Source organism: Lampetra planeri, chromosome 5, assembly GCF_965212315.1.
Source record: "Lampetra planeri chromosome 5, kcLamPlan1.2.h2, whole genome shotgun sequence".
Lineage (NCBI taxonomy): Eukaryota > Metazoa > Chordata > Hyperoartia > Petromyzontiformes > Petromyzontidae > Lampetra > Lampetra planeri.
The window spans coordinates 3989131-4013802 of record NC_136111.1 but is presented as its reverse complement, the minus strand read 5'-3'; the positions used below and the strand labels follow the sequence as shown (position 1 = coordinate 4013802).

The following is a 24672-nucleotide window of genomic DNA, read 5'->3' as shown; positions in this document are numbered from 1 at the left end:
AAAGCTCCATCCAGCACCGTGGCTAATGGGGGCGGTGGCGGAGCTCCGGTTCAGCACGAGGAGGCCGATAACCCCTGCGTCTGAACCTTAATTAGCAACGGGAGCTCGCAACAAACTCGATCAATAATTCGCTGCGATTTTCTAAAAAATCCAACGACAAAACCGATGCAAATGTAACGCTCGTGTTCTATGTATTGTTTGTATGGGCGCCACTCACGAAATGTCTCGCGCAAGCGAGGCCAAGCACGAGATCAAAATGAATCGAGCATTGAATTGAACTGTGACCCCCTCCCCACCCCCACCACCCCACCCCCCCACACAAAGCGTGAAAAGTTATCACGCCGCTGCGGAGAGGGTTAATTGTAACAGGAATCTGGAGTGCATGGTTGTGCGCGCGTGGGTACATCGGGAGTGGTAGCGTGGGCAACATCGGTGACGATGATCGGAACCGGTCCTGGGCCTCGCCTAGGTCGACTCGGTCTCAATTGAGTACCTGGTGCGGTGTGTAAAAACATCGCCCCGAGGGAGACAAAGGCGGCCGGGCGTGGTCCGTGCCACCCAACCCCTCGTGTGCCGTACCGGCCTGTTAAGGCTATACGGGGGATCTTTGTCTTTGTGGGGAGTGGTGGCACAGTGGTTAGCGCGCTGCGCTAAGAAACCCGGCGACCCGAGTTTGATTCCCGCTCACGACGAAAATATCAGTGACGATCATCAGAACCGGTCCTGGGCCTCCCCGAGTTCGACTCGGGCGTGTACAGAAACATTTCCACTAAGGAGACAAAGGCGGCCGGGCGTGGGTGCTTGCCACCCCACCGCAGGCGTGTGTCGTGCCGGGAGATCGCTTTGAGCACTTGCCCCCAAAAAGTCTGCTCGGGAAGACTATAACGGGAGGGGAGGGAGGAGGGGGACCTTTTGTCTTTGTGTGCACGTGTCAAGCGCGCGAGTCTGGTGCATGAAAACGAAGCGTCAGTTCGGTATTTTCGAACCGCGCGCCCGCCCGAGTGCGTGGTCGTCCAATTACGCATTTCTTCCCGGCCGCTCTCTATCACTCTGAATTATTCGCAGTGCGGTAAGTAGTAACCACCCCCCCCCCCCCCCCGGGCTCGCGAGCCTTTTTTTTGGGGAGGGGGGGGTGGGGGGGAGTTCTCGTCGGAAGAGTGGGGACGAGGCTTGGCTCGGGCATCGGTCGGCAGGTCCTGCGCTGGGGAAACGTGCAGCGATGACCGCCGGGGGTCTCCGTCACGGTGCGATGGCTCCCCAGCCCGAATGGGGCTATAGCCGTGGACACCATCGGAGAAAGACGAGCGGTTGTTGAACCGACACCTCGCTTTTGGTTGACTAAAGAGGTGTTGTATTACAACATCCCCCACCGCTGGAGTAGCACGGTTGGCTACGTACGGCGCGAAAGAAGTGCAACGTGCACACGTGTTGGTATACGGTCAGGGGTTTCAGTTTAGCAAAATTTCCCGTTCACAATTTTTTGTTTTTTCAGAAACTTTATTTATTACTGGAGGAATCCGATGAGCTATAAAGCACTTTGTTCACATGTTCTCGTCGTTGGCGGGTAAGCGGCGGTGGGGCATAATAGACAACAGTTACAACAGCTACAAAGTTGGGTGCAGGGCTGCTGACATTACCAATACTGTACTTGTGTGTCACTGATCACTTATAGGTTTAACGCTGATCAAAACTCGGTTGAGCACTGACTACAATGGCTGTCACTTACCGGTAAATCGGCCTTGTGCTTAGGGCTATGGCTGCATTAAGGCCTGGAGCTTAGGCTTAGGGCTATGGTTGGGGTTTGGGCTAAGGGTAGCGATGAGGTTAGGGTTGGGGCCAAAGCTCGTGTTGGCTTTCGGCTCGGGTTATCACTCGGGATAGTGTTGGGTTTTGGGTAGGGTTAGGGGGGGGTGTGCTTAGCCGCTCATGTGGATTTGAACGAGGGTCATGGTTATACTTATTGGCCGTGTCGGGTGGTGGAGGGTTACGACACATTCATAAATAACGCGATGTAACCCAAAAACGTTTATTATGAATAAAATTGGTCGCGAAAGCCTACGTGTTAAACTGTCACGGTTATAGTTGGTGCCAAGTGTTTGATCAGAGCTAGGGATTACGGTTAGGTTGGAGCAAGGGATATGACTGGGCGAGAGATCTATGTTTGGGTTGGGGTTAGAGTTCGGGCTAGGGTTCGGGTTGGGGTGTGGACGAGGGCTCAAGGTTATGGATAAGAGTTAGAGATGGGCTTAGGGCGATGGCTGCGGTTGCCTTGGAGAGGTGCGATGGTGTTTATCTGAAATTTAAGTTGGGAACACCATGATAATGGGAAATATTGATTGTCTGGAGCCTCTGATTGATTAACTTTTCTAATCAACGGCACTGAATGTGGAATAGATTGGTCGGATTACCCCGCATGTTTGAATAACGAAATCGCGGATATATATAGAACTATCTCACCATCTCCCTCGCTCTCCCCAGCTTCCTCCCTCTACTCGTCTCTACCTTCATTCTTATCTCTGTCAATCTTCCTCCACCCCATCTCTCTCCATCTCACCCCATTACACTCTCCTGTCCCTCTCCTCTCCTTACCTTTTACACCTCTCTCTCTCCATCTCCCCCATATTTTGTTTTAAAATCTTATTTTTTTTCTATCACCCACGCTCATGCAGAGTCTCTCTTAAAGCCTTCTCTCTCTCTCTCTCAACTGTGTGATCCTCCCAATCGTCGGTTCCGATCCTCAACTCTTATCGAGGGATCTGTATCAAGAGCACAAACACGCGAAGCTTTCTGGCTCTCTCACCACCACCACCACCACAACAACAACAGCAGCAGCAGTCGCCATTCGCCACTCAGCGGAGGGCGGACGTCACCACGGCGCCTGTGCCAGGCCAGGTGCACTTTGAGGTCGCGCGAGGTGTCGAAGGCTCGCTGACGGGAGGTCACGGGGACAGACACCCATGTGCCCACGTGGGTTGACCGACCGAGACGACTAGCAGCAGAGAGATGCACCAGCTGTGACCCCAACTCTCTCTCTCGTGCGCGCGTGTCCGTCGCTGGAGTCAGATTGACCGTCAGAAACTATTCTGACTATTTAACTTACAATCGTCATTTACCCTTTGACTTTAAAATAAAATAAAAGTTCAGACGTCGCAACAAAGCCCCTTGGTACCCACTGGAAAGGGGCCGTCCATAAATGACGTCACGCACCTAGGGAGGGGGCGGGGGTCAGACATTTGTGACGATGTGTGACGAGGGGGGGGGGTTGAGAAATGTGACGTCACATCAAAATGCGCAACTTTAAATAAATATAGACAACACGTTCTACTTAACTAAATACACTTTTAAAAAAATTTTCTCCTACAACATTAGAGTGCAGCGCCACATTAAATACGCACTACAATGACAATAGTTTAAAGCGATTTGAAGCATGTTTTATTTTTTTTGGGGGGGGGTCTGATTTTTGGTGACGCCGTGTGATAAGGGGGGACTCAAAAATCGTCCAAAATCGCGTGACGTCATTTATGGACGGCCCCAAACACGAGGTTCCGTCGAGCGTTGGGCGAAGCGTCGCTCCTCGCGGAGAAGGGGCCGTGCGGACGACAGGAGGGCCCTATTGGCGAGTGCGACGAGGAGAGGATTGGGGCACATGATGCAATAGGGCAGTGTGGGGGGCAGGAGAGCCCTGGGGGGGGGGTGCAAAGGAAAGGGCAAAAGGGAAGCAGCGAGTCGGTGTTGTACCAAAACAAACCAAAGAGTATGCATGGATCATTGCAGTCACGAAAACTTCTAATCTCGAATTCAATTCCAGAAGAGAAGGCCTTCCTCGTGCCGTGGCAGTCGTGTCAGTCGGGATTGTCTGACCAGAATTGACCGCACTGGTTAGTACGGATTTGTGAAGTGTACGCTGGGGGGGGGGATGTGGGGGTGGGGGGCAGGACCTGTTCAGACGCAAATCGCCACTAACGTTAGCCGTGGCCGAGAATGAAACTCGGCTCGCCAGGTTTGAAACGCAGCGGCGCTCACCGCCGCGCCCGGCGTCTGCGATGTACGTAAGTTCAACTTCTTTCGCGCCGTACGTAGCCAACCGCGCTCATCGGAGGTGCGGAAATCAACGATAATTCGCATCGAATCGATCTCGCATTTCTAAATTTAAAAAATAATCGATGACGTTTCACGAGCGGGGTTTTTGTGCGATACGCGATGGACGAGCTGTGCAGCCTCCGCGCCGTCGTCTCGGAACGTCTGAACGAGGGGCGAGCAGTGAGCAGAGTCGTGGCAGTGGCCTGTCTGGGGGGGGGGGGAGGTTTGGGGGGGGGGGTCTCCTCCTTGCGTTGACCCCAGAGGTCGCAAACGGGTTTTGATTCCTTACCCGTACCCGGCCGCACCAGGGTCGCAAACGGGTACCCGTACCCGTACCCTACCCGATACCCGGCTACCTGTACCCGGCCGGGTATCGGGTAGGGTACGGGTACCCGATTGCGACCTCTGGGATGAAGCCATGTTGCAGGCGCGGGTGGGTTGATTCTAGGAACTTGAATTGTGAGAAGAGACAAGACGTTGGGAAATGAGTGACAAACAGTTACTCACCAGTGACTCACGGCCTACCCGTACCCGGCCGCACCAGGGTCGCAAACGGGTAGCCGGGTATCGGGTAGGGTACGGGTATCGGGTACCCGGTTGCGACCTCTGGTTGACCCCTAACGACGCCACTGCCGGGGGAACGTGCCACCCGGTTGAGTTCCCCTCTAATGGGGGATTGGCCGGCAACGGTGTGGGGCCGTGAGTGTCGCTAACGAGCACTCCCCACGTGATTGCACCTGACGGGGACTGGAGGAAGGGGTTGGTGGGGGTGAGGAGGGGGGGGGAAGAGGTGGGAGCGGATTTCGGGGGTGGGGGGCAATTGGCTACATGGGGGCCACAGGGATGAGATGGGCTCATTAGCACGAAATGTCACCGCTGCATTTCTCGATGTCCCTCGTGCTTGCGAGCGCCCTGCCAATGTGTTCCCGTTCTCCCCCGTGCCTCTCGTTTGCTCTCACGCTGATCCTGATTTGGGGGGGGATTGGGACGGTTGGGGGCCGGGAGGCGTGGAGAGGGGGGGGGGGGGTCGACTCAGCTCATGATCGCCGTCATTATCACCGTCGTCATCCCACCGTAGACCAATACAATTATCGCCGTTAATCCCAAAATCGAAGTGCGGTTGGTGGGGGGGGGGATTCACGTAGCGTCCTCACGTCACCCCCCATCGCCCCCCCCCCCCCCCACCTGCAACCCCCCTCCGCTCATCTCGCGTGCGCGACCTCGCGCCGCGCGCGTAAAGTCCCCAACTCTCTGGCGCTGAGCGAGTCGCCGTGTTCGGCACGGAGTGCCGCGTCGGGAGGGTTCATCTGCGGTGTCACGTGGTGGGGGGGGGGGTGGAGGGTGAAATTAAAAGGAATGAAGTTGAACAGCAATTAATTAGGGGGTGGTGAAAGGGGGCATGGCTCAGGTCGGCCGCGTGATGTGACCTACCTCGCCGGGTATACAGGAGGTCGTACGAGCACCGGACGGAAATGGTCGGATGTTGCAGTACCCGTCACGACACGTGCCAAACAATTTTGCAGCAGCTTGCTGATGTTTTTTTTTTCAGCAGTAAGCTAACAAGTTGCAATAATCGATCCTTGCCAATACGACGCGACACGCCGCCGCGGTGGCTATGGTCACAACTCCACAATGGCCGAATGTGTCGCGGAGACCTCGCGTGAAAATTTGCAGGACCTGACGATATTTTTTTGTTTTTCCCACGTTGGCGATTGCGCGACCCGCAGGCGTCCAGATGCTGCCGCTGCAGCCGGACGGGGCCCCCAAGGGCTGCGCCGGCTGCCATCGCAAGATTCGCGACCGCTACCTCCTCAAGGCGCTGGACAAGTACTGGCATGAAGACTGCCTCAAGTGCGCCTGCTGCGACTGCCGTCTGGGAGAGGTCGGCTCCACGCTCTACACGCGCGCCAACCTCATCCTGTGCCGCAGGGACTACCTGAGGTGCCGCACGCACGTCTGTCCCCTTTCCCCTCCCGTGGAATGAAATGTTGATTTAAAAAAATATGTTACCGTTATTTTTTTTATTGTAAAAAAAGATATTAATCTTTTTTTTTATCATTAAAAAGTAGCAAATATTTTTTTTATTCTTAAATTAATCACGAATGTTTTTAATTAAAAAACCGTTTTTTTTATTTAAACATTTATTGAATAAAATAAATATCGAATTATTTTATTCTTAAAATACATGTTTTTAATTAAAAAATGTTTTCAATAAGCGTACAAAATTCTAATTTACAAAAAAAGAACTATAAAAAATAATTACTACAATTTTTACGTTTAAAAAATGTCACTGAACAATTTGTTATTAAAAACATATTTTTATGGACAAAAATATAAAAAAACACACCTTTTTTTTCAACTCATTACCCCTCGTCCCCCCCCAATTAAACCCAGGCGGGTCGGGGGTGGAGGAAATCGTGGTCCAGCGTTCACAACGTTTTACGATATCTCCTCATGGCGACGTCGCGGGTTCCGTTTTGCGACATGAGATTTCTCGTCACCCCCGAGTCAGTCAGTAGTTACGTGGCATTGGGCGTTTGTAAAGTTCTGAGAAGTCGTAGCGGGTGGTGAGAACCGCCCGTATAAAGTAATTCTAGATTTGAAGCTTTCGTGACTGCAAGGATTCATATTCTTAGGTTTTTTTCCGTAAAGTCACGTAGGTAAAAAAATTTAATTAATAAAAGTTACTTAAAAATAAAATTTAAAATAAAATAAAAATAAAAATCACGACGTTTCGGAGGCAACACAAGCTTCCGTCTTCAGGTAGTTTTATTTTTATTTTACTTTTATTAATTTTAATTTTTTACCTACGTGACTTTACCGAAAAAACCTAAGAATACGTATAAAGTAAGCTGATCGTAACTCATAATAATAATGATGGATGATTAAAAACGTAATTGATGACAAAAGTCACCTGGCCACCTCCCGAATCGAGGCCTAGCATGGGCCTGTCGCATCACACAGGTGCTTGCGAGCCCCTCCGTGGGATCACCACAAACCCCGCACCGCTCCTTCTCCCGGGTCTCGAGTTCACAGGGCTGAGTCTACGTAACGAGCACATTTGATCCCAGTCTGGGTCAGTGCCATCCTCATCGTCCTCGTCACCATCGTGATGACGATGATGATGATGTCCATGACAATTCGCCTGATTCTAGATTTCTCCCGGGGATCTCAGACGAGTATGTGGAGGTTCGAGCAGCTCTTGGTGCAGTGGGTGGCCTACACTTGAACTCGATTCATGAGCGCGGATGCTGCATTAGGATCTTCCCCAGCGCCCCCGCGTTAGAGGGGACGCTGGGCTTTTCGCTGCGTTTTAGCTTTCCGCTTGTGGTTCGCGCTTTCCGAGAGCAATTTATTTGCATCATCTTCATCCTCGCAACTTCCCCGCCGCTCGCTCTTCTCCCCCGCCCGCCCGCCCGCGTCACCGTCACCAACACGAGTCTTGACGTCTCGCGTCCACAGCCTCTCGCAATTAACGGCAGGGCTTGCAGCTCGCGGCTACCTTTAATAAAAACACACAATTAACAAAGGCCCAGATTTCTCTGGGGGGCTGAGGCTTCCGTGGGAGTGGGGGTGAGTGTGGGGTGGGGGGGGCAGCGTTTTTGTTTTGCTGTCATTACGCTTAGTGTTCACGGCGCTGGCGGTGATGGTGGGTGGGTGGGTGGATCACTCGGTGGGTGTGTGGCTGAGTGGCTGGCTGGGTGGGTAGTCGGGTGGCTGGTTAGCTGGCTGTGTGGGTAGGTGGATGGATAGGTGTCTCAGTGAGCGGGTGGCTGAGTGGGTAGTTGGCTTTGTGGCTGGGTGGGAGGCTAGGTGGGTGGGCAGTGAGTGGCTCTGTGTATGTGCATATTGGTGGGTGGGTGGGTGGGGGGGAGTAAATGTGGCAGGGGCGAGAAAGAGGGTTGAGCTCGTTAATCCTGCACCAAATTGCTCCATAAATTAGCAGCTGGCTGTGGGCACGGTGCCTTCAGCACCCGGGCGACCGCGCGGAGCACACGGTGAAGGTCGTTCGTAAATCCTCGTCCATCTTTTCCCACAGCCCTAGCATCTGGGCACGACGGTCGCCCACGTGCTTCCAATTCATCTTGTCCAACCACCGCCACACAGTGTTCAACCACGTCCAAACACCTGTCACCACTATATCTGCGACCACCAACACCATCGCCACCATCTTCATCGTTCATGTCGGCACCGCTCTCTTCACTGTCATCAGCACCACCATCGTCATTAATTCTGCCGCGTTCCGCACCATTCGTGGCACCACCAGCACCACCGCTGCCGCAGCTAAATTCAAAAACACCACCATCATCACCACCATCATCATCATTTTCAAGAACCACCGGTCTTAAACATCATCGGTACCGCCATCCTCGCCGTCATCATCATCATCATCATCACCACAACCATCTTCACTTTCACAATCGCACTACCACCACTTTCTTCATCAGCCACAGCAACCACATAGTGAACACCACCACCATCACCCCTCAACATCTCCCGTGCCATCAGCATCACCACCTCTACCACCACCATCATCATCAACGCAAGACAACACGACCATCACCGCTATCCTCACCCGGCTGTGCACCCCCCCCCCCATCTCTCCCCACCACATCACAGCTGCCCCCTCCCCTCTACGCGCGACGGCAATGATATAACGAGCCGCAATTGCAGCAGCGGACTGCTTAGTGGCGTTATTGATCGGCGCGCCGGCTCGCTGAGATCATGGCTATTATTATGCTGATTTGTCAGGGCTAAGAGAGCTCACCCCCGGCAAGCCGAGGCATTGTGTGCTCTGTGGGGTTGGCGAGCGGGGGGGGGTCTTGCAGGAGGCTATTAAACTAGAACGCTGGCCGGCTGGGTAGGTGAGCGGGTAAGGCTTCCAAAACGTCCTCCTGGTTTTGTTACTGTTGTTAATTTTTTTTTAGGGCGCCACGGTGGCTTGATGTGAACTACCTCGCCTGGTATACAGGAGGTCGTGGGTTCGATCCTGAGCCCGACGCCTGTATAGTGGAGTTTGCGTGTCTCTCTCCCCGTGGTCGCGTGGATTTTTCTCCCCTGGTTCTTCCCCTACACATTTAGATTCAACGTGGCGTTTCGAGTATTTGGCTGCGATAGATTTCCACACGATGACAAGCCACTTCGTTGAGCCATCATTTGTGATCGCCAGGTGGCTTCTGAAAAAGATCTGCATAGCTCAGTGGGCCTTACTTGTTAAATAGAAGACGACTGTTTAGTTGCGTTACCATGTTTGTTTGCGAGGGAGAGACGTGCTGAATCTCACGACCCTTGCTTCAAGAGGGTCCTGCCGCGCTGTTTTTTGTTCGCAATAGGCGAGCGATGTTGCTGCTGCGTGTAAAGTGATCCCACCCCAAGAAATTTGCAAATATTTTTTTCAGCATTTGGATGTTAGGTGCAATAGGCGATGCATTGTTTTTGTTAGCTATGGCAGGTAACGGGAGAACCTGCAGAAACCTCTATGCAGAGCATACAAACTCCATCTGGAGTTTTTTTTTTCCCCCCCAGGATTGTCCCAGGTACCGAAATCTGTCCCCGTGTCCCCTGGAAGTACAACATTTGCAAACATCAGTTTAATGTCCCGGTTTAAGATATTTTTTTGGCTTCCCGCATGGCGTTGCCACCACTGGGAAACTAAATATCCGGCGGACATATCGTGGAGAGAAGAATATCTCACAATGCCGTAGAGAGGGGGGGGGGACAACGTGTAAAGAGATGAGTTTGTCTTTGAAGAAGACGTCCGGGGAAAACCAGGACAGGTGGCAACCTATTCTCACGATGTCGACAAAGGGCGGGGCTACCGGAAAGTTAGGGGCGGGGTTTTGCAGAGCAGTAGCCAATGAGCAGCGGGGGGCCGTGAACCAATGTGCGAGGCCGCTCCCTGCTGGGGGGGGGGGGGTGCTGGCGGTGAAGTGGGCGTCGCCGTGTAAAAGTGGGCGGGGCTTGACGGAGGGAGGGGGCCTCTCTGCCCACGTGTCCCCGGGGTTGAGCCTCCCAGCAATGTTCAGAGTCGACGTGGAACGCGTGGCAAGGTGAAGAGGGGAGGAGACAAAACACAAAAGTCAAGTTATCAAGTGGGGGGGGGGGGGGGGTATCCACATTCCTATGGTGGGGCCCAGTATGCACTTTGGCTTACCACGGTGTTAAGTTGTAATGTCTCGCCACTCTGGTGAGCTGTTGGAGAATATATATACAGCGGTCTCTGATGGGGTCTTAGACAATAGATAGACACACTGGGGGGGGGTCTTAGACAATAGATAGACACACTGGTGGGGGTCTTAGACAATGGATAGACACACTGGGGGGGGGCCTTAGACAATAGATACACTGGGGGGGGGTCTTAGACAATAGAGAGACACACTGATCTCTGGTGGGGGTCTTAGACAATAGATAGACACACTGGTGGGGGTCTTAGACAATAGGTAGACACACTGGTGGGGGCCTTAGACAATAGATACACTGGGGGGGGGGGGGGGGGGTCTTAGACAATAGAGAGACACACTGATCTCTGGTGGGGCCTTGAGACAATGGCCCAGTTGTATCACGTGGCCTTTCGGCAGTAAACCAACAAACCAGTCACCATGGCAGCAAATCCTGCAAAAAAATAAAATCAACCTTAATAAACCTCCTTTACAAATTCAGATGAGAATTAAGCCTTTTCCAATAAAATAGAAAATTGAAAATAAAGGCCAATGCACTCGACATTAATGGCAAATGGGCGACAGTAAACGAACCTCAATCAAAATTGGGATCGGATTTTAACCCAAAAAAAATGCACGCGCCTGAGCGTAATGCGTGTGCTTGATGGAAACACTGCTTTAATCTAATGGGATGGAAACGCATCTCATGTAATGAGCAGCAGAGAGGCACTCAGCACAAGCGCAGGGACACGTGGATGCACCCTGGCCCCAGTTGCTGCCGGAAGAATGTTTCCCCTACTTGCTGCAAGATTATTGCTGCACTCATTCGTTTGTTTCCTCTAAAGTTTGGCGGTGTGGGTGAGGGGGGGGTTAGTGCACTGCGCTGTTAATTGCCGGCCACGGATATTCTAACCGAAGGGTGGCCGCTGTTGACTCCCCACAAAGTGGTACTCGTTTTACTGAGCCCAGAGGGGATGATGGGCTGAGGCAACCTTCCACCCCTCAAACCAGGATTTGAATTCGCAACCTTTCAATTGCAGGCTGCGCGCTCCACCGTTGAGCCACCTGGCTGGATTTACAGCTACACGTTGGGGTGCTGCTGTGTGTGTGTGTGCAATGCCTCGTGGGGGAGCGGTGGCGCAGTGGTTAGCGTCCTCTACCAAGATCCAGGCGACCCGAGTTTCGATTCCCGCTCACGGACCGAACGTTTCGTGAAGTACAATATAATCTGAGCCGGTCATGAGCATCCCCCAGGTTGGCAACTCAGCCTTGAATGAGTTCCAGGTACTGTGTGTAAACATCGCCCCTGGGGAGACAAAGGCGGACGGGCGTGGTGCTGGCCACCCAAACCCCTCGTGCGCCGTGCCGGCCTTCGTGAGTGCTCGCTCACAGCACTCGCCCCAACAGTCTGTTAAATGCGATTCCTGGGGGGACTTTTTGTGCTTGACAGTGAGCACGTGTATGTATGCGCGTGCGTGCAAATGTGGCAATGCAATGCACTGCACACGTGTGCCCCCCCCCCCCACGTCTGTGCGATGTTTCCCCCGCATGATTTGCGCGGAATAGAACCCCGAGCGTAGGTGAACGCTGCCAAGCTCCTGGCACTTATCTCTCCGCCACACGAGGTTGAGACGCCGCCGAGCCTAGCCCCTCCCCCCAGAACCAATCACACCCCCTCCCCCACACACACACACAGCCGTCTTTGTCTCACTCCACTCTTTCACGGTGCCAATCTCTTGCCTGCCTCTGCGTCGTAAATATATGAATGTGAAACCCACTTCGATTAAGTAGCAGGGAGATGATGCCAATTGCATTGATGATGATGGTAATAATGATGATGATGGCAACGGTGATGACGGCGATGATAACGGTGACGATGATAGTCCACAATAGAGTTTTCTTGGGTTAGATCGCGTAAATATATCAATGTGTCGTTAAACCCGCCACCACCCGACACAGCCAACTAGTAAAAAAAAACCTCTTATGGATGATATTGGTCGCGAAAGCCTACGTGTTGAACTGACGATGGTAGTGATGACGACGGCTATGATGATGGTAACGATGGTAATGATGACGACATTCACGATGTGTACATATATCACGGTAAGGTACGTACGTTAGTGGAGGGTGGCGTATGTGCGTTTCGTCATATTCATTCGCCATTATCTATCCACTGCTGGACGAAGGTCTTGGCAAGCCAATGGGGTTACTCTCACGGTTTCGCGATGTAACGATCAATGCATGTCTCCTGCACACCACGTGACTTGGTCGCTCCACCTCTGCCATGGAACGCCACCCGATCGCGTTCCTTCCTTTGAATGCCACTCCACCATCAGTCTCTACCACTCGCTGGTCATCATCCCTTCTGCCCAAGCGCCGCTCGTTCACCTTTCTCAACGCCCGATCTCAATGCGACGTCTCGAACCTGTGTCATGGGACGCCGCGGTGGCTAGGAGATGTCAACCATCTCGCGTGGTATACAGGAGGTCGTGGGTTCGATCCCGACCCTGATGATGCCTTCTGTATATTTTGAGTTTGCGGTGTCTCTCTTTCTCTACCCGTGGTCACATGGATTTTTCTCCGGGTCCTCCGGGTTTTTCCCTCCACGTTTAGAATGAACATTTAGTTTCGAGTGTTTGGTTGCTACAAATGTCCACGTGATAAGCCACTCTGTTGAACTATCTTGTGTGGCCCAGGTCGCTTGTGAACAAAAACTACGTAGCTCAGTGGGCCTCACCTGGCAAAGTAAAATAAAAATAAAAGTATTTCAATAGTTATTCCAAGTATGTACCGCTCAACGCTTCTTAGCACACTTGTTTTCAGCTTCTATTCCATCAAGGACTCTGTTTTCTAACCTACGTGCAATAGCAGGAAGTTTATACCCCAACAGTGGATGTGGGATACACGCGTTCCCTACGGGGGGCATTGGTGTCTTTACGTGAGCCCTGGCCGGGAATCAAACTCAGCACATTGTGTTCATGACGCCACTGTGTCAGAGCTCCCCACACCACCCGACTGCTGTCTGATCCAGTCCTGAACCTCGCTTAGGTCGACTCAGCCTTCAAAAGAGATGAAGCGTGTGAAGCATTAGCATTGGGTTCGACGTGGTGCTGGCCACCACACATTGCATCGTGTGCCCCCGTGCCGGCCTTCATCGGCGCTCGCTAAACAGCACTTTGCTCCAACAGTCTGTTTAGGCTACACGGGGAATCTTTGTCGTTGTGTGTGTGAGTGTGTGTGTGTGCAAGAGAGAGAGAGAAGATGAGAGCGGGGGGGGGGGGAGCTGTGAGGGAGAGAGACCCACACACACACACAGCCCATGCGTTCACACATTAATCACACGTCCTGACACTGATGAGAAATCCCTTCCCATTCCTCTGCTTAATGTGCCGCGTAATTTACTGCTGCCTGGCTGGTAATTGCCTGGTGATCAATGGAAGCTTGCGGGAGGGTGCCCATCTATTGGCTGCCACCGCTGTCCAATCGGCGAGCTCCTATGTATGCACCCAATTGTGTTTTTGGGGAAGGGGGGGGTGGGGGTTTTGCGGTCGTACATGGCAGTGCCCCACACAGATATATTAAATTACAAAGACAAAGATCCCCCGTATAAGCTTAGCCGACTTTTGGGGCAAGTGCTGTTAGCGAGCACCTATGAAGGCCGCCACGGCACACGAGGGGGTGGGTGGCCAGCACCACGCCCGACCGCCTTTGTCTCCCCAGTGGCGATGTTGACACACTAGGTACTCATTTGAGGCTGAGTTAACCTACGGGAGGACCATGATGGTGTTGTTGATGATGATGATGATGGCAGCGATGATGGTGATGTATAATGATGATGGTGGTGGTGATGGTGTTGATGATGGTGGTGGTGACGGTGTTGATGTTGATAATGGTGGTGATGGTGGTGACGGTGTTGATGTTGATAATGGTGGTGATGGTGGTGACGGTGGAGGTGCTAGCGGTGACAATGGTGTTGATGGTGGTGATGGTGTGATGGTGTTGATGTTGATAATGATGATGGTGACGGTGGTGGTTCTGGTGGTGATGGTGACGGTGGTGTTGATGATGGTGGTGATGATGTTGATGGTGGTGGTGCTGGTGGTGATGGTGTTGATGTTGATGATGGTGGTGAAAGTGGTGGTGACGGTGGTGTTGATGATGGTGGTGATGGTGGTGGTGATGGTGTGATGGTGTTGATGTTGATGATGGTGGCGATGGTGGTGGTGATGGTGACGGCGGTGTTTATGGTGGTGGTGTTGGTGGGGATGGTGGTGATGGTGTGATGGTGTTGATGTCGATGGTGTGATGGTGTTGATGTTGATGATGGTGGTGATGTTGATGGTGGTGGTGATGGTGGTGATGTTGATGGTGTGATGGGGCAGGCTGTTTGGCGTAACGGGCAACTGTGCGGCGTGCACGAAGCTCATCCCGGCGTTCGAGATGGTGATGCGCGTGCGCGACAGCGTCTACCACCTCGACTGCTTCGCCTGCCAGCTCTGCAACCAGCGGTGAGAGACGCGGGGACGCTGACACACGGGGACACGGGGACACGTGGACACTGGGACAGGGAGACATGGGGACACTGGGACAGGGGGACACGTGGGCATGGGGACATGTGGACATGGGGAAATGTGGACACGTGGACACGGGGACACAGTCACAAGGGGACACATAAAATACCGGACCATTGGGCGTCACTGTCGAGTAAAGGGTGGCTGTGAATGTCTCACGGTGGCCGTGTCAGTGCAACCGCTTGGCTGACAACAAAAGTGTCAAACTCACGTCACCGTCTGCGTCTTCCTTGAGCCGAATGACCGCCAGTCACTTCCACGTTCTTCCCCACGACTGCCGCCTCAGGTTCTGCGTAGGAGACAAGTTCTTCTTGAAGAACAGCATGATCCTCTGCCAGTCGGACTACGAGGAGGCCGTGACCAAGGAGGGATTCCGGCCGCAGGTCACGTCGTGACACCCATCACCCCCGGAACTCCAAATCCGCCCGAAACCCCTGGCCCCCCCTTGGGTTCAGCTTCTTTTTCTCGAGAAACTCGAGTCGGTGTGTGCGTGCGAGTTGGTGGACTTTGTTTGCGTTTTGTTATATATGTATTTTTTTTTATATGGAAACATAAATAATTTCACATTTGGGTTTTGGTCAACGGTCACTTCCCGGACTCGTCGTGCGATCGGAGGTTTGCGTCGTCGTCACGGAGTGAAGCCGTCTTCTCTCCTCGTGGAACCCCCCCCCCGGAGTCGTGTCGGGAGACAGTCGTGGAAATTGACGCTCACAGAAACTATGACTGTCTGGAGTCGCTCGCGGTAGATAACTCGACGCATCGCAGGTCGCCGCATCGCAAGAGAGGGGCGGCGCATCGCACGTCCCAACGGGGGCCCGCATTTCCACCCGAAGCCTGCACACTTCACGTGGCCTCAAGCCGCCCCCAGCATGGCACGAGCGCTGTGGTGATGTCACCGAAAACCTTGTGTGGCAAATAGCGGTTGTTGTTGTTATTGTTGCTGTTGTTGTAGTTCATCTTTCGGTTAATTCGTAAAGACAAGACTGCTACTTCAAGGGACATCTCTGGCACCAACACTAAAAGCGCTCTCCAATCATGCTGCGACCACAAACAGCCGCCGTTTGTGATGTCAACGTCGGCGCGTGTGCCAGGCTAGGTGCACTCGAGTCTTGGCCGAGGAGAAGTCACCGGGCGGGCTCCGAGCGTGTAACTCGTGTGACTGCGCTTTGCACGGTGTCAACGTTTTTCAACTCCATTTCACCCGCACGACGTTCCGCTCGTTGTCGTGAGCGTCTCTCCTCCTGCTCGTGACCGTTGTCTCCAGAAGACAGCTGCCTACCGGCCGCTCAGTCAGCATCTCTGGTCGTCCGCACAGCAGCAGCAGCAGCGGCTCTTGGCTGGCCATCGCGTCGCGCGCTTTCAGATGCGCTTCCGCGGCCGTCTGGAACGTTCTTCCTTCCGATATTAGGAAGTCCCTGGAGCTACAGCACTTTTAAATCATCTCCATTGAAAACGAATTTCTTTCGAACTGCTTTTTGTGTTTAGTTTGTTGTCCTTCTCCCGCATCTCCGGTTAGCACGGTTGGTAACGAACGGTGCGAAAAAAGTTTTACATCTTTAAACGAAAGCCTCCTCCGCAGAGGCCGATCTTGAGACCGCCGGTACCACGTGCTGGCAAGTCCACTCATCATCAGGTCCACCTCTGCCACATCTGGCCAACCTCTTCTCTAGAACCGTGCCACGTCAATTAATGCCGTTCTTGATGTCTAATCAATTGCCACTCGGGTGTACGATGGCCGGGGCATGCATGCGGTGCCTCCAAAGAAGCCTTATTTTTCGTCGCGCTTAACGAACTGCAGGACCGCTTTTGCCGTTCGGATATCACCGGGACGTGAATGCATTTGTTGCAACGGAAACGGGCTTCGGCTGAAAGTTGTGACCGCATCACGGGCAATGAGCGTACGCGGAGGAGTGTTGATGACGGGAGCATGCGAGCGAGAGGGTGAGGGAGCCAGAGAGGGAGGGAACCACGGAGGGAGGGAGCGCGGGAGGCAGGGAGCGAGGGAGGCAGGGAGGCAGGGAGGCAGGGAGCGAGGGAGGGAGCCAGAGAGGGAGCCAGGGAGGGAGCCAGACAGGGAGGGAGCCAGACAGGGAGGGAGCCAGACAGGGAGGGAGGGAGCCAGACAGGGAGGGAGCCAGACAGGGAGGGAGGGAGCCAGACAGGGAGGGAGGGAGCCAGAGAGGGAGCCAGGGAGGGAGCCAGACAGGGAGGGAGCCAGACAGGGAGGGAGGGAGCCAGACAGGGAGGGAGCCAGACAGGGAGGGAGGGAGCCAGACAGGGAGGGAGGGAGCCAGAGAGGGAGCCAGGGAGGGAGCCAGACAGGGAGGGAGCCAGACAGGGAGGGAGCCAGACAGGGAGGGAGCCAGACAGGGAGGGAGGGAGCCAGACAGGGAGGGAGCCAGACAGGGAGGGAGCCAGACAGGGAGGGAGCCAGACAGGGAGGGAGCCAGACAGGGAGGGAGCCAGACAGGGAGGGAGGGAGCCAGACAGGGAGGGAGCCAGACAGGGAGGGAGCCAGACAGGGAGGGAGGGAGCCAGACAGGGAGGGAGCCAGACAGGGAGGGAGCCAGACAGGGAGGGAGGGAGCCAGACAGGGAGGGAGCGAGCCAGAGGGGGAGCGAGGGCGAGGGTGTGTTGCGGCTCACGGTGACAGAACTCGCGGAACGCTCCAGGAGATGCTAATCTTTGCCATTACTCTCCTCCATTTCGAAATCAATTCCCGCCATTGTTTCACACATTTAGTGTCCCAAATTCCATGGAGGGGCCACACGAAACGTTCTTCTTTCAGGCCGCAGAGGAATTGCATCACATTTCATTATCAATTTGCAGTCTTCCCCCCGCACTCCCCCTCCCCACCCCAAAAACAAACAAACCACCAGCTCTTGTTGACCTCTTTAGTCCGTCACGTTGATCCCGATCCGCCGTCGGTAATTGCCCCCGAGCGATGCCTTTTTTCAGGCCGCGTTTGCCGGCCGTGGCCCACCGACTTAGCAAGCGTCGCACGCGCGCACTCGAGTCTCGGCCGCCGCAGCGTCTAAACGTCGACAATCGGCGTCCCTCCTCGCACAGCGGTGGGAACCCGCTGAACCCTTCCCCTGCACGCCCCCCACTCCGCCGCCCTCCTCCTCGTGTGCCACCACCCCACGCACCGCAGTGCCCCCCCCCCAGCCGCCTCCTCCACGCACCGATTCACTGCCGATCCCTTGTCCCCTCATCTGTCACGTGAGGCTCCTCCTGCCCCCCTCATGACCCCCCCCCCCCCGTGTCTCTCCGTCACACTGGTGACGTCATATGTCACCTGGGGCAGCTCCCCCTGACTCCTCCCACTCTCCTGCCCCCCTCATGACCCCCCCTGTGTCTCTCCTTCACACTGGTGACGTCATATGTCACCTGGGGCAGCTTCCCCTGACTCCTCCCACTCACCTGCCCCCCTCATGACCCCCCCCTGTCTCTCCTTCACACTGGTAACGTCATCTGTCACCTGGGGCAGCTCCCCCTGACTCCTCCCACTCACCTGCCCCCCTCATGACCCCCCCACCGTCTCTCTTTCACACTGGTGACGTCATATGTCACCTGGGGCAGCTCCCCCTGACTCCTGCCACTCACCTGCCCTCCTCATGACCCCTGACCCGCCCCCCCATCACACACCTTGTTGTGACATCATTTTGCCTGACCCCACTTTTGAAATTATAGAGTTGTGCGTTGAGGGGTAATAATGCATGGCGCATGATGGGTGAGCGTGTGTGAGTGCGTGCGCCTTATATCCCTTTTCCACTGCACTAAACTGAGCCGTGCCAGGGTCGTGCCGAACCAACCCAGTCCGGGACAGCACAGGAAGGCGCCGTGTTGATTTGTCCACTGCAGAAGCCGAGCCGTGCCGTGCCGGTGACGTCTCGCTCGCAAACAAACCAGCCGGGACACGTGTACATGGCGCGGTGGCCCCGTGTGTGTGTGTATGCATGTTGAACTTCTTTTGCACCGTACGTATCCAGCCGTTCTAATCGTAGGTGCATGGGAAGGACAACAAAACTAAACACAGCATGCTGACCTTGAAGAATAGGTTTTACCATTTCTGGCAATAAAACAGTTGTGTTACGATGTTAAAACACCAAATGGAAACCTTTTGGTTTCAGTTTCATTAATTAGGTGGAGCCCTGTGAGCCATGCGGCTCTTGACTCGGGTGCAAGCGCAACTCAACGTGGTCAACGTGCTGGTCTGATGTCGCCACACGCGATGAACCCGACGTTAGTCCCCTCTCCCCGTGGCCAAGTTTTTACCCAGAGCCCGATTGAAACGTCTCGTGAGGCTGGGATATCACCGTTTGCTTCTGGCTCGGCTCACGGACTGACCAGTGGAAAAGCACCCCATACCATGATGGACCTGCACTAGTTTGGCTCGGATGCACCAGTGGGAGAAATGGGGTATAATAGGCTGTAAAGCTGAATGTGTGCGCATGTGTCTGTATATATATATTTACACGTGTCAATGTGAATATGTAAATACTGTTTGATCAATTGTGTTAATGCTGCTTAGGCGAGAATAACAAACAAATGAAAACGAACTTTCAGATGTCAATGTTCGGTTTTATTCGCTGGCGAATCCTGTTCAACGTTTCGGCCGCCAAGCTTTTGACGAATGTTAGGCAGTATGGGAGATGTGGCAGCAATTCACTTACATTCACCTTCATCAGGGCTCATCAGCAAGCCGTGCCCAGCTACAGCCTGCTCAGTATTTATATGGGTCTTCATAACAATTTTGGCTGATCGGTGAGTTTAAATGGTAAATGAAAGGCACAAGCCGCAACAGTGCGATTGTGAACATGCAATCGAAACTTTGGACCACGCAGTGAATCCACTGCGATCTGCACTCCTTCAACGGAGGAGGAGGAATAGCAAAACGACACAAACTCTCTCCTGAAGTCCTCTCGGCTTGGCTAGCAGACCCTCCACATTGTCACTTAGCTCCCGAACAAATTGCCGAACGCAGGAATAGAAGAGCAGTGAGCTAAACTCAACTACAGAATGCTAAGAGGTCTGCAGTCGACGAAGAAGAAGTCCCAAGAGTTCATGAGTGAGGAGACCCTGAAAGTGGCAGCAGATTGGGGCACCACCGTGGCGAGATGCTAACGACCTCGGCCTGTCGCACAGGAGGTCGTGGGTTCAATCCCGAACCCCGTGGTTGCGTGGATTTTTCTTCGGGTCCTCTGGGTTTTCCCCCTCCACATTTAGAATAAACATCACGCGTTTAGAGTATTTTGGCTGCTATAAATGCCCACGCGGTTAAGCCAATTGGTTGCGCAATCAATTGTGGCCAGGTCGCTTCTGAAAAAAAATGCTGCATAGCTCAGTGGGCCTTACCGAGTAAAATATAGAAGCAAAAGTTTGTTTAGTTTGTTTAATTAGCTGAGGTGTACCTGCCGATGTGTCTCAATGAGGGTGAAATGCTCCCACGTCTCCCGGCGCTGTCAATCTCGTTGAGTTTTTAAGCTTGAACGGCATTCGTCAGCACGCGTCTCAGACACTCAACACCGCACCTGCGTATTATGCATCTCGCCAAAGCGGCGTTAACTCCCTGATAATAACGAGAGAGGAAAAAAAAGCGCCTTAAATCTAATTTGTGACTCAGCCATTGTTAGACTTCAAGTTCTTTCTTTTGTATGATCGTGCTGACAGAAATCGTCGTGATAAAAGAAAACCACAAAAGCTGGTCAGTCAAAATGTCAACCGTCTCTCTTTCTTCAAGTAGAGCACTGGGCAGTGCTCATCTGTGTTGCCAGTACTGAGCCAATGGTGTAAACTCCACGTTCATATGGCAAGGAGCAGCCGATGGCTCCAAAGAACAATTACTCTTGCCATGGGCGGAGTTTGCGGGGGGGGGGGCAAGGGAGGGGGGGCAACGCCCTTCCAAAACTGGGCACCTTCATTAATTCATTTTAAGTAGTTTAAGTGAATATTAAAAAAAATATGTATTCACCCCAAAGGGATGATGGTGATGGTGGTGGCTGAGTCAACCCCAGGTTATGACTTACCTGTGAATAATTGATTGTTGGGGTGGAGCGGTGGTGCAGTGGTTAGCGGACTACACTATTCGTCGCCTCAGTTTCATTTCTGGTCACGGCTGACATCAGTGGTGAGTGATATCTGAGCCAGTCTTAGCCCCCCGCTCCTGCACCAATCCACATTACCCAGAGTGGTGAAACGTGGCCCAAACAAACCGCATGACTGACACGGCGAGGCAATCCACTTACCAAGCGGATTGGCAATGGGCGGTAACCTTTCGTTACCTTATTTTTTGCTGTATAAAGAAGATACCGAGTTCAAGTTCCGTTCAGATACCGTCACAATCCATCATTACTCCGGAGTGAATAAAATTCGTACCACTTTGTGAGATATCAACAGGACTATCTATAAACTCTCCCTTGCCATGGGAATGTGGCATTTCCTCAACTGTCAATTGAAATATATGCCGCTCCAACACTCGTTAATGCAGGGAGACAACTCCTAGGGCGCATGGGGTGGCATGAAAAGTGACTTTATTTGAAACAATAAAAAAAATCGGCGGAAGCGGTCGGAGTGCACTCGGCCCTGGCAGGGCAGCCAGACATGAGTCCTCTACTCTGCCGGGGTGCTCCCGCAGATTTCTAAACTCCACAGCCAGCCAATCGTTTGACCGCAACGCATCACCCGCTCAGAGTCTCGCGGCTCCCGGCCATGTGAACGTGGATGTCGCTTTGCGGATCATTGGGGTAGGAAGTTTGGCCACCCCTTCCTGGTCTATGGTAATTGCAAACACGGACGGACATCCAATCCTGCACTGTGTAACATATGCTAGGCAGACCTGAGAAGACGATATGTCTAATAATGTAAAGCAAAAAAAAAGCTGTTTTCAATTAAACATTTCATCTCGCATGCGAGTTGTTTCTTCGAGTGAGAGGTGAGCTCGTGAATTAGTTCTTGTTTATTATTCTTAACCGATCTCTCTGAGGTGTCCCGGTGACTCGGCAGCCGCTTGTGATTAAGCTCCGAGAATGGGAAATTGTCTTGTCGTGTGCGATGAACATGACTCTTCAGTGTCAGAACGGGGTGGGGGAGTGGGGAAGACGGAAGCTTGTGTTGCCTCCGAAACGTCGTGATTTTTATTTTATTATTTTACTTTTATTAATTTTAATTTTTTTACCTACGTGACTTTACCGAAAAAACCTAAGAATATGAATCCTTGCAGTCACGAAAACTTCAAATCTAGAAAGAGCTTTGCCACCTGCTTCTTGGACCCCGTGGTCACTTCTCGGGACATCAGTGGTAGCTCTCTGATATCTTGTTCTGCGGGTCATTCTCTTCAAACCACGAAGGGCTGCACTGCTCTGCGAGAGAGATTTGAATGGCCACTTCTGCCCGTGGCATGATATCACAAATCGGGAACGAATTTCAGGGGCGAGACAAAAAAAAACATTAAATTATATAAACATAAAAAAGACAAGTTTATGTTTTATTGATGCCCAAATACACCCACACACATTCTCTCGCGCGCGCAACGTCGTGACAACGTTTGACAGGGGCGGCAGGACGGGGCGAATGGTGGGATCGGGCACAAACTTTTGTGCAGGTGTGCGCGGGCCGGTTGCGTTTACAACTGGGAGAGCCACATCGCTGATGACAGCGAGGGGACATCCGTCAGAGACACACCGTGGGCGGAGTGGCTTGGTCTCTTAGTGGGGGGTGGGGGTGTCGAGTGTGAACCTCTCTAAGAGTTCGATGAACGTGTCAGGTGAGTGGAGAGTGTTGGGTGAATGACGACTGGCGTCTCATGGGTGGTGGTTGGTGATGTAAAGCGTCTCTGGTGCCTGGTGAATTTTCAAGTTTATTCTGTTCAACCACGTGAGAATTCAAGAGTCCAGGATGACCTGAGGGCATTAGTCTGCCAGGAGGTGGGGGGGTTATTGTTGCTGTATGATTAACCCAAACTGAATAATTTCGAATTTGCCAAATTTCGACCCTGACGGCGGCCACACGATGGCCTACTCTTTAACGTCCACTGGTGATGACTGCACTCCGAACCGTGAAGCTTTGCAACAAGCGGCGAACGCGCTACTCGCTCGGCCCACGTCACCCTCCGTGTGATGTCAGGTGAGTGTCAGGTGAGCGTGATGAGTGTTTGGGAGGGGGGGGATATCCGCTGAGCAGTGTCAGAGTGAGCGGTTATAAACGATTGTAGTTTGACACAAACCCACCAACATCCGTAGAACGCGCTGCCCTCTAGTGATCACAACATTCAAACTCCCCAAGTTATGCACACCTTTGGGACCTCATTTGCCAGTAAAAAATATAATTGGTTTTTTACCCTTCTATCTGGCAACAAAACTGACACCTTTTTTTACAAGGAGTCATGTTTGCATAGACCACAATACCTGCAGTCATAATGCAAACAAAAAACATAACTCTGATAATGTATGCACTGTCGGGTGTGGACCAATCAACTTCAAGGACAGTGCATACATTATCAGTTATGTTTTTTGTTTGCATTATGACTGCAGGTATTGTGGTCTATGCAAACATGACTCCTTGTAAAAAAGGTGTCAGTTTTGTTGCCAGATAGAAGGGTAAAAAAACAATTATCTTATGCACACCTCTTGGACGAACTTGTAAAATCAAACAATATTTATTTTTACGAATGAACCATCATCAGGCACGATTACTCCACTGCTGGTTGAAGGCCTCTCCGATCCCCTCGCCCGTTCTGTCGGGGGCCTTGTAACAATCCGCATGACTACCTGCACAAGAGCCCAATTCACCACTCCATCTCCACGGTAGATGCCCTCTTCCACCGCGTGCACGCGCTGCGTTGGCTGCCCACTGCATTGTTAGTTTGCATTCTTCTCCCCGTGGATTTATCTCCGGGTCCTCCGGTTTTTTCCTCAACATTTAGAAGCAACGTGCGTTTCAGAGTATTTCGCTGCAATAAATGTCCACATAAGGCACTTCGTTGAGCTATCATTCGTGGCCAGGTCGCTTCTGAAAAAGAGCTATCTCGGCTCAGTGGGCTTTACCTGGTAAAATAAAGTGTAATACGGCCACTTCCTATACCTACGCTATACGATGTTTCCAGAGGGCAGCCAATATGGGCAACAAGCAGGACGAATAGGATTCGTACCCGGGACATCTACATTCACAGTTCGACCAGTGGATAGGGGCGCGTTTGGGCCCTTTGCCCGGAGCAAGTGGATACCTGTTTTTGACGACACCTTCAGTGCAGAATCTTGTTTTTTTTTTCATTTTTTGGTTCTCTGTAGCGTAACAAAATGATTTCTCCACCACCACCGCCGCCCGCGACACCTCTTGGCGCGCAGCCTCGGCGGAGACGCGATCAACCAACCAACCACTCGACATTGCGCGCCACGTCCTGCTGTCAAATTGCCTCGCTCTGGTACGGAACAAAACGTGACGCGGCGGGCAAATCGCTCAGGGGCTTTATCAGAGACGCGCAGGGAGCGAGGCGTGTGGCCACATGGCAGCAGTTAACGGATTTAGGGCTCGGGGCCACACAATGGTTAACGGAGCAAATTTGTCACGGCCGAGACTCCCCTTGTTACTGTGGAGTTAATGGGAGGGATCGCCCCCCCCGCCCACCCCTAACCACCACCTGCAAGAACAAGAGGCGTGCATCAGTCACTGTAATGGCGATATGCCGCTAAGAATTCACTCTGGTTCGGTCAGTTGTATGTAAAACTTGGCTCGCACCGTATGTGACCAACCGTGCTAATGGGAGTTGTAAAATATTCTTGGTACGTGGAACCAAACAATACAAATTTGCGCACCCACCCTAAATCCTGGATTGGCAAAAGTGTTGCGCGTGCACACATTGCAGA

General features: G+C 52.8%; 1 protein-coding gene across 1 annotated transcript; it reads left to right on the top strand.

The window, feature by feature from the left end:
- Nucleotides 1–5809: 5809 nt before the first annotated feature.
- On the top strand, nucleotides 5810–15380 carry LOC144718688 (LIM domain only protein 3-like). Its single transcript, XM_078594139.1, has 3 exons — nucleotides 5810–6021; nucleotides 14621–14746; nucleotides 15096–15380. Exons 1-3 carry the CDS (start codon nucleotides 5816–5818, stop codon nucleotides 15202–15204), a joined length of 441 nt encoding a protein of 146 aa, XP_078450265.1. The 5' UTR covers nucleotides 5810–5815; the 3' UTR covers nucleotides 15205–15380.
- The last annotated feature ends 9292 nt before the right edge of the window (nucleotides 15381–24672 follow it).

What these genes read in the sequence shown, in the direction of transcription:
- LOC144718688 (XM_078594139.1), top strand. Translation starts at nt 5,816, where the DNA reads ATGCTGCCGCTGCAGCCGGACGGGGCCCCCAAGGGCTGCGCCGGCTGC. An exon ending in TGCCGCAGGGACTACCTGAG is followed by an intron (nt 6,022 to 14,620) that starts GTGCCGCACGCA and finishes GTGATGGGGCAG; the next exon opens with GCTGTTTGGCGTAACGGGCA. An exon ending in TGCCAGCTCTGCAACCAGCG is followed by an intron (nt 14,747 to 15,095) that starts GTGAGAGACGCG and finishes CTGCCGCCTCAG; the next exon opens with GTTCTGCGTAGGAGACAAGT.